The 9,649-nt window shown below is 42.9% G+C and overlaps 1 protein-coding gene across 1 annotated transcript in view; it reads right to left on the bottom strand.

Moving 5' to 3' along the window:
- Positions 1-298: 298 nt before the first annotated feature.
- The window catches only part of RFT1 (RFT1 homolog), a 34,234-nt gene continuing 24,883 nt past the window's right edge, over positions 299-9,649 (bottom strand). Inside the window, exons 11-13 of the mRNA XM_015410516.1 lie at positions 6,036-6,141; positions 4,332-4,581; positions 299-656 (exon numbers count right to left, since the gene is read on the bottom strand). Of these exons, the coding sequence (XP_015266002.1) occupies positions 489-656; positions 4,332-4,581; positions 6,036-6,141 (524 nt within the window). The 3' untranslated portion in view covers positions 299-488. The remainder of the gene's footprint in view (positions 657-4,331; positions 4,582-6,035; positions 6,142-9,649) is intronic.

The following is a 9,649-nucleotide window of genomic DNA, read 5'->3' as shown; positions in this document are numbered from 1 at the left end:
AGTATGTACTTAAGCTATTTTTTCCTGTTCAGTTGGAAGTAAATTTGGGAGCAAACATTTTAACAGCTGTCAGTTGTACACAGCAATTAGCATGATAGGCATCTTATGTCCCCAAAACGTTTTGCAGATGATATATACAATTAAAATGGCATCACAGAAGTGATACACAATAGTCACTCGCCACTGGCTGGTGTCAACCATGATAATGCAAATAGTATGTAAATTATGCATAACTATACTACTCAGCAGTAACCCTCAGCTTACCAAGTTACTTGCCCTTGGCGTAGTTTTACAGTTTGAAGCAAAGCTGTCAGTTTAAATTGCTTTGAACCTGAAATGTCACCTTGTTACCAACTATTAGGCCTCACTGAAAGAATTCAAGATAACCAGGATAAATTTATGACCCTATACGTTAATTCCCCAGATATATTTATATAAAATCTCTGTAGCAAATATACATAAATACGAAGAACTTATTTTGCTGATGCTCATTTTATTCCTTCTTTGGTATACTTTGATAAAAAGTGTGTCTTAACAAAATGGATCAGCTTGGTCTCTGTGAAAAATATGGTAGCCAGAGTTGCTATGAAGCACAGAGCTCCCACGGCAACATGACTTAGCCTTGCCATCCAGCCCTTATCACAGCACAGGAATACCTACAAAGGAAGCAGATTTGAATTACTATTCTCAGTGTTAACACAGTTAAAGGAATCTAATGCTTCTCTTCACAGAAATACTGAATAATGTTTGCACACTCTCCTAGCACATTTTTACAAATTTTCCATGTAACTGTGGAACGGTCCAGTTCATCTTGTCATTATTGGCTCATGTGGGATCAGGAAGGCTGGGCGAAACGACTGAACATGATGAGGCATCTCTCACACACACATACATAAGGTAGTCTGGCCCAGACATGCCTCATTTGCTGCATGTCGAGTTATCTGGATGCAGTAGATGCCCATGCCAAAGGGCTACAAAGAAAAAGTGGGAACGGGACTGCAGTCTCTTATATCTTCATTTAAGCATAATGATTTTGAAATTGCCCTAATAGAAGGAAGGCATTAAGATGTCAGCTGAAAACTGATGTTGCCACAGTTGCTGCAGGAGCCTATGCCTTCTAAAAAGATTGAAGTTAGTTTTCAAGATGACAGCAAGTACTTCAATATCACACAGAGACAGTGGCACCAAGGGGGAGTTGGCCTGCACGACTATAGGGGAGAGAAAATAAAAGGTCACACCAAGTTGGCTTTCTTGGCTTTGGCAGAACTGCTCCTCAACATGATATCTTAGTTCAGTCAACAGGGAACTTACCTGTGGCTAATAGATTTCCTAAGAATGCTGAGTAATGTTTGGTACAAATTCGGTGAGCCAAACAATAACCTTAATAAAAATGTTTTCTTAAATTCATTTAGTGAATGTGCCTCTTCCAGAAATAAAAACAACAACATCAGAGCCTATTTGGTAAATTGACCATTTGTAATTCTTTTCCAAATGATTTCCACAGTTTGTTTGATCCTATTTGATTTTAGAAAGAAGATTAATAGCCTCTTATTGGGAAGGTTTTGATTGTGTAAATTGCTACAGGATGGAGCTTAAGCAAAAAAATATATTGTTTTAACTGTTTTTCAGGTTGTAGGGACTGCTTCATACTATTCATCACTTTAGATTTCTGCTAGGAAAACATAAAAAAAACAGCAATAATAAACAGTTACATTCTACAATGTGTATAAGGCATGTTTCATGGCTATATATACACACACCATTCTTTTTTTTTTCTCTGTGTGCACTGTAAATTTGACTTTTTCACTTTTGTTACTTTAATCTATTTATGGCACTTATTCCTTTCTGGAGATCATGGTAGCCTACAAACAGTCCCTAAGAGGTTTCCCATCCACAAACTGCCCAGGTGCAACTGCTCGCTACAGCATGAAAATCTTCTTCAGATATGTGAGGAGCAAATGCAAGATGAAAGAGGCGATGGGCCCACTGTTGGGTGAAAATGGAGAAACTCTGACAAAGGACAGAGAGAAAGTAGAAAGGCTTAATGCCTATTTTGCTTCAGGTTTTTTTTCCCTGAAGAAGAGAACGGGCTCATTTAGAGATGGTAGTAGGCATGACACAGCATCTGGGCTGCTGGTTGATATGGACAGAGAGGTAGTTGAGAAGCACCTGGCTGCACTGAATAAGTACAAATCCCGTGGGCCAGTGATATGCACCCAAGAGTGCTCAAAGAACTTTCTAGAGAGCTTGCAGAGCCTTTGTCCTTAATCTTCCAGACCTCTTGGAGAATGGGAGACGTGTCACAAGACTGGAGGAGGGCAGATGTTATCCCAATTTTCAAAAAATGGAGGAGGGATGACCCAGGAAACTACAGGCCAGTCAGTCCGACCTCTGTCCCAAGGAAGACACTGGAGCAGATTTGAAAGGGATCAATCTGCAAGCATCTAAAGGACAACTTGGTGATCCAGTCAGCATGGATTTGTTCCCAACAGTTCCTGCCAGACCAACCTTATTTCCTTTTGATCAAGTGACAAGCTTACTGGATCGATGGAATGCTGTTGACCTTGTTTACCTTGATTTCAGTAAAGCTTTTGGCAGGTTTCCCCACGATGTTCTGATGGGTAAACTAGAGGACTGCTAGTTAGGTGGATATGGAACTGGTTGGAGAACTGCATTCAAAGAACAGTTGTCAATGGCATTTCATCTGAATGAAGGGAGGTGTCAGTAGGGTGCCACAGGGCTCAGTTTTGGGCCCGGTACTTTTCCATATATTTTTGTAAATGATCTGAATGAGGGTGTGGAGGGGCTACTCATTAAATTTGCAGATGGCACCAAATTGGGAGGACAAGTGAACACACCAGAAGATAGAGATAGAATTCAATGGGTAGATGTGAACAAGATGCAGTTTAACAAGGATAAGTGCCAAGTTGAGAAACCCACATACTCGATGGGGAATACACTTCTGAGTAGCAGTGTGTGTGAACAAGATCTTGGGGTACAGGGACAGTAAGTTAAATATGAGCAGCCAGTGTGATGCAGTGACAAAAAAGGCTAATGCAATCTTGGGGTGTATCAACAGAGGCATAACATCCACATCGCAAGATGGCATAGTCCTGCTGTACACTGCATTGGTCAGGCCACACCTGTAACATTATGTGCAGTTCTGGAGGCCTCACTTCAAAAAAGATGTGGACAGAATGGAGCGGGTGCAGAGGAGAGCGATGAGGATGATCAAGGGCCTGGAGACCAAGCTCTATGAGGAAAGGCTAAAGGACTTGAGAATGTTGAGTCTGCAGAAGAGGAGGTCGAGGCGGGATATGATTGCTCTCTAAGTATTTGAAGGGCTGTCAGAGGAAGAAGAAGAGAGAAGAGATTATACCCTGCCCTTCACTACCCAAAGGAGTCTCAGAGCAGCTTACAAACTCCTTTCCCTTCTCCTTCCCACAACAGACACTCTGTGAGGTAGGTGGGGCTGAGAGAGCTCTGACAGAAACTGCTCTTTTTCAAGAACAGCTGTGCCAGAACTATGGCTTGCCCAAGGTCATCCTGCAGGTGCAAGTGGAGGAGTGGGGAATCAAACCCGGTTCTCCCAGATTAGAGTCCGCGCACTTAACCACTACACCAAACTGGCTCTCAGCAGAGTATAGGACTCACAGTAATGGGTTTAAATTAAGGGTGGGAAGGTACTGGCTGGATATTAGGGAAAACCTTTTTACAGTAAGAGTTGGTTCAACAGTGGAATCAGCTGCCTAGGGAGGTGGTGAGCTTCCCCTCACTGGCAGTCTTTGAACAATAGCTGGACAAACATTTGTCAAGGATACTCTAGGCTGATTCTGTATTGAGCAGGGGGTTGGAATAGATGGTCTATATGGCCCCTTCCAACTTTGTGATTCTATGAGTCTAAGATCCAGACCTGCCTTCAGCAAGCTTGCTATAATTAGGTGTCCTCTAATCCTGCCAACCTAGCAGTTCGAAAGCAAGAAATTGCAAGTAGATAAATAGGTACCACTTTGGTGGGAAGGAAACAGCGTTCCGTGCGCCTTGGTGTTTTGTCATGCCGGCCACATGACCACAGAAATATCTCTTTGGACAGCGCTGGCTCTTCAGCTTTGAAACGGAGATGAGCACCGCAACCCTAGAGTCGGACTCGACTGGCTTTCGAGCAAGGGAACCTTTACCTTTACCTTTAATCATACCATGGTACCCTTTAGTTTATTTTAACAGCACAACAAAGCTAAATGCTTTTCTACTCAGTACACAGCTAATGCAACAGCAGCAGCAACAAAAACTTTGTTAGTAATATGTTCTAATAGGATGAAAGTGACACCCACCTCTGATACAGTTGTGATCACCCCACTGACAACATAAACAAAAATGAGCAACGGTGAAATAAGCAGGCCCTTTAAAGGTCTGTAAGGACTCTCTTCAAAATATCTGTAGATGTAGAGGACACTGTGTGTTATTCGGATTCCCATATTGAAGCAGTTTGCCAGGATGAAACCTATGCTGCCTTGCCAATGGGTCAAGAAATAGGACATCCACAAAAATAGGAAGGACAAAGCAAGCATGACAAAATTGTACCTAAAAAGAAAACAAAATTGAGGGAAATGGGTCATCCAGTTCAGTACAAATCTACAACTACATATTGGACAGCCCTGTGATTTACTAAGAGGAATGGGGAGGAATACTTCTGGAATTATATGTGCTGAAGACCTATATAAGCAAGTGTTATATAAGTAAGCGTTGACGGTTTCAAGGGGGTATTAAATATGCATTAACTGGTTATACAACTGCAATGTTAACTGCATCAATCAGAAACACAAAAGCAACTGGAGTGTGTTTCAGACATAATGCCATACATGTCATACAAACCAGATATCCAAACAACATATTATTTTCTTTATAGCCCACCTTTCCACGGTCTCTTTAAATGCTTGAGTTCACTCTCCAAGTTGCTGCCATGGCACGACTCAGCAAGTGAACTCAGAAGGGATTTAAATTTTAAATGCCGAGTGAGTTCACTTCTCTGTCTATCAAGTACTGCTCATACAGCTGTCACCTTAAGCAGAAGAGACCCAAAAATTATTTTAAAAGGCCTTACTGGGTATTATTTCTCCTAAATTTTATTATTTATTAAATATTATCACCACTACTAATTTTTTGGTTTATTTTAGTTATAGCTTGCCTTTCTGCGGTCTCTTTAAATGCCTTCTGAGTTCACTCACTGAGTTGGCACTGCTGTTGCCGCCATGGCGCAGCTCGGCAAGTCAACTCACCAGCAAGGAACACAGCCTTGAGAGCAGGGAGGACCATTGTGAAATACTTCTACTCAGGGGTCGTTTCGTAGAAAAAGAGCTAGGGGAACTCATTAGCATAACTGACATCACCGGAAGTGTGTCATAAGGCCACACACCCCGCCCCCAATGGTCCCGGCCATGAGGGGCCCGGCGGTGGACCTGCAAGGCTGGCGGGAGTGCAAGGAAGCCCCGCGAAGCCCCGCCCTGGCCCCAGGCAGGCAGGGGTGGGGAGAGGCAGGGAGGAAGCAACTTACCCTCCCTCTTCTCCTGCCTCCTCCTGGCTGAATGAGGGCCGGAAGCGGGGCGGCCCGAAGCAGGGGGCGGGGCTTCGTCATGTGCCCCGCCCCCGTACCTCACCCGGGGGAACTGCGATCCCCCGCGATCCCCCCCAAAATGACCTCTGCTTCTACTCATCAGGAGGTGAATTTGTCCCCTCGGCCTTAAAGGCATTTAATGCTAAGGTTCTGAACCAATTTCTGTACGGAGCTGAGCTGGATCAGACTCATGGCTGGTAGGGAAATCACAAGCTGGTACGTAAGGAAAGTATTCAAACATAAGTAAGAATTACCCACAGAAGTTATTCCTTTTTCTATATATGGAATGTCCCAAATTATGCTCATACACATTATTCAGAGGGATGCGTTTATAAAGAACTTGATTAAATTAATCATCTGAAGATGCAAATAATATGTACATATATAATAAAGAAAGTCTAAATATAATACAATAAAAACCCACCTGTCTACTTCTTCTTTACACATTGAAGCAAATGCAAAACATTCTGTTACCCCATTAACTGCAAGTAGTAAGACATATAGGCTATAGCAACGTAAGAGGCTGGGACCTGAGAAAATATTTTGACAAGTGGATTAATAAAATGAAATCTCATATTGATCTTTGTGCAGTAATGCAAACAGTGATAATAATAAATTATAAATGCATCATAGACTGTCAAGTTATTGTCCAAGCTATTTAGAAAAGTATTCCTAAATATATCCAAAGTAGTGCAATACAGTACACTGCATTTCAGAGAACACCAATTGAGCAGCTAAAGAACTGATTAGGGGTTAGAGTTGCCAGGTCCACTCATCGCTCTGGCAGTGGGATTTTGGGGGTATTCCGGGACATCCCCAACATGATGACATCACCCGAAAGTGATGTCATCACACTGGGGACACTCTGGTTTAAGGGCAAAACTCCATGGTAAAGCCGGCTTAAAACCATAGTTCTTCCCTTAAACCAGAGCATCCCTGCGCAATGCTCCAGTGTGATGATGTCATGTCAGGGAAGTCACATGAGGACGTGGCTGTTTGGGGGCAGGGAGAAGCCCCAAAAACTGGGGGAACCCCTGCCCCAACCTGGGGACTGGCAAGCCTATTAGGGGTATCATTGTGGCTTTCCCCTTTCTTAAAGGAAAAAAAGCAGTGAAGAATGAATGACACACATGGGTCCCGGTCACACGGAGAATTTGCCGTGCAAGAGGCACGACTGCCGGGCGGATTAAAAGGGCGCGATCATACGGCAACATCTGGCAAGTGTCGCACGCCCATCTCCAACTCGTAGCGTCCGGCTGAAGATGCAGAGTTAAAAAGTAGCTGGGAAAGTGTAGTATTATCCGGAAAACGCGGGGCGCAGGCAGGCGTCTGATCACGGAAGCGCTAGTATCCCGTCGCATCCAGTTCCCATCCGCGTCCCACCGGATGTTTTCTTATAAGCCTCCATGGTATGCGCACAAACCCGCACACGCACAAACACGGTACTGCTTCATTGTCATGCTTCACCATCACCATGTGATCGGTGACTGACGGCCTGAGCATGGAACCTCGGGGGACCATTGGATCGTGATACCGCACTTCATTTTGCTGCAGAGCAAAAAGCCTCACTTCCCCCCCTGGATTATCTCACTCGTGTGACCAGGGACCTTTAAACTGAAATGAGATTATTTCACTAAAATATACATAGGAAATTACCTCCAAAGGGATCAATGTCAAACACTTTGTGTTTCACAGTTACCACCAGTGTTCCTTCTAAGCTGAGTTAGTGTGAGCTAGCTCAGTTTTTTAGCCTCCAACTCACACATTTTTGTCTTCGCTCAGGAAGGATGGCTCCACAGCAAACTAATTTATGCAGTAGCCAAATTGTTTGCTCACAACATTAATGCCAGTAGCTCACAAAGTGTAATTTTTGCACACAAGACTCCACAGCTTAGAGGGAGCATTGGTTACCAATAGCCCTAATCTCTAAGCCTTTGAAGCTATTGCTCATGTTTAACAGAAAGCTCTGCGGTAGAAACAGCCTTCAGTGCTGAACAGTTTGCTTATCAAAGATCTATCATGAGCCAGATGGCTGCAGCTTATCTGCATATAATTAACAAAATTAAACATCATTTTCATGAACCTGGCAGATGCTAAAGTATAGCTTATTGACATATTGTACTACTTCCGAAATTAATTTCTAATGTATCGATTGAGCCTTAACAAATTGGTGATAAATGGGCTTTAGAACAGATGCTGCTGTCTTGTATCATCAGACCAACGACCCACCTAGCTTGGTACTGTTAACTTCAACTGGCAGCAACTCTGGAGAGATTCAGTCTTTCCCAGTCTAGGAAAGAGCAACCAGGAATGCAATACAGAACCCTGTGCATGCAAAGTATATTTTCTACCCTCCCACTCGTGGATGCTGAGTTACGTGGGGCTTCTGTTTGCTCACTAATTAATTAATATATTCACTTCATACAACTACAAGTGTCAGGAACATATGGGGTATACTGGAATCCGTACTAGATAACCAAATATATCTTGGGAGCTCTTAACAATTTGCTTTTCAGCTTCCTGAATAATTTGGTGTTAATAAGCCCAATTACAGATAATTTATAAACGTATAGCACTCATCCTGATTCCATTACTAATCTGCAAAACAACCAACTTTGTTATGACTTCTAAGTTTACTCAAGAGCCTTTGTTGAGTGATATTGTTCAAAGTTTTTCAGAAGTCCAAGTATATAATATCTATCATATATCCTTATTCAAATGTTTGTTATCTCTCGCAATTAACTCCAAGGGTTGGTGAGGTGGGACTCCCCTCTGCAGAAGCTACACTGATTCTTCTTCCACCAATTTACCCCGAATAGACATCAGGGTACCTGGGTTGCAATTCCCCAGAACCTCTCCCCTCATCTGGATTCGTTTGTTAAAACTGCTGTTAAGTTTGCTATTTTCCACTCTTCCAACAGAGTATCTGATTTTAAATTATGTTCGATATTATTATTAGCAGCTTAACAATTTCACATTTGAGTTCTTGAATTCTTGGATTATGTACTCCTGACCCAGTTAGTTTTTACCTCCAACAGTTTTCCTCCAACTAACAGCCTAAAATAGAAAATTAACATTATGCAAAAGGGTTTCACTCTATTTTTCAAAGAAACAACTGACATTTTTAAGGAACTAATTTTCTTTTTTTTAAAAAGAACTTTTAAGAAGTATATATCCCAATTTTGTAAGATTTTCAAGAGGGTATAGTACCAAGAGGACAATAACCAGGATGGTTATTATAGAATAGCATTTCTTTTCCTCAGTAAAGACCCAAACCATCACAATAAAGTACAGTACTACTAATGTTTGCCAGGATTCTTCCTTAGTGCACAAGTACACAACAAACAAACATGAAAATGGAAGATTTGTTTCACTTACCGTGAAGCTTCCTTTCTCGGTGGTTTGGGAGCGGGACAGTCCGTACTATTGGGATAAGCTCCGCTCCTTCCTGCAGGGTCGGCTCCAATCTTTGATCCCTGTGAGGCGGGGCTTATCTTCTACAGCTTCCCCAGGTCATACACGAGCCCTCACCTCATCTGGGAAGGAACAGGAAGACCACTTCTCCCACAAAGAAAGACTCCATGTGAAGACTTAAACAACAGCTTTTAATAATCAATTAGAACTGTCAACCGAAAACCATTTCACAGACAGAAACTTACACAATTTTCCACTCAATGCACTGAACACGGATGACCGAGAAGGTACTCCCCCGGTCGACGTCCTGCAACCTTCCCTGCATGCCACAGACAACTATCCAACAGGTTGGGCCGGACTGTCCCGCTCCCAAACCACCGAGAAAGGAAGCTTCACGGTAAGTGAAACAAATCTTCCATTCTCCAGTGGTTCGGATAGCGGGACAGTCCATACTATTGGGACTTTAAAAAGCTAGCCCCAAGGGAGGGAACGTTGTCAGATACCTACAGAGCATGTTGCAGGACTCTATGACCAAATGCCGCTTCTGCTGAAGCCAACTTATCTACCCTATAATGTCTTGTAAATGAGTGAACCAACCGCCAGGTGGCCGCCTTACAAATCACT

This window comes from Gekko japonicus, unplaced genomic scaffold (genome assembly GCF_001447785.1).
Source record: "Gekko japonicus isolate JY-2015 unplaced genomic scaffold, Gekko_japonicus_V1.1 scaffold2555, whole genome shotgun sequence".
Classification (NCBI taxonomy): Eukaryota; Metazoa; Chordata; class Lepidosauria; order Squamata; family Gekkonidae; genus Gekko; species Gekko japonicus.
The sequence above is the reverse complement of the archived record's forward strand: the minus strand, read 5'-3'. Positions and strand labels throughout refer to the sequence as shown.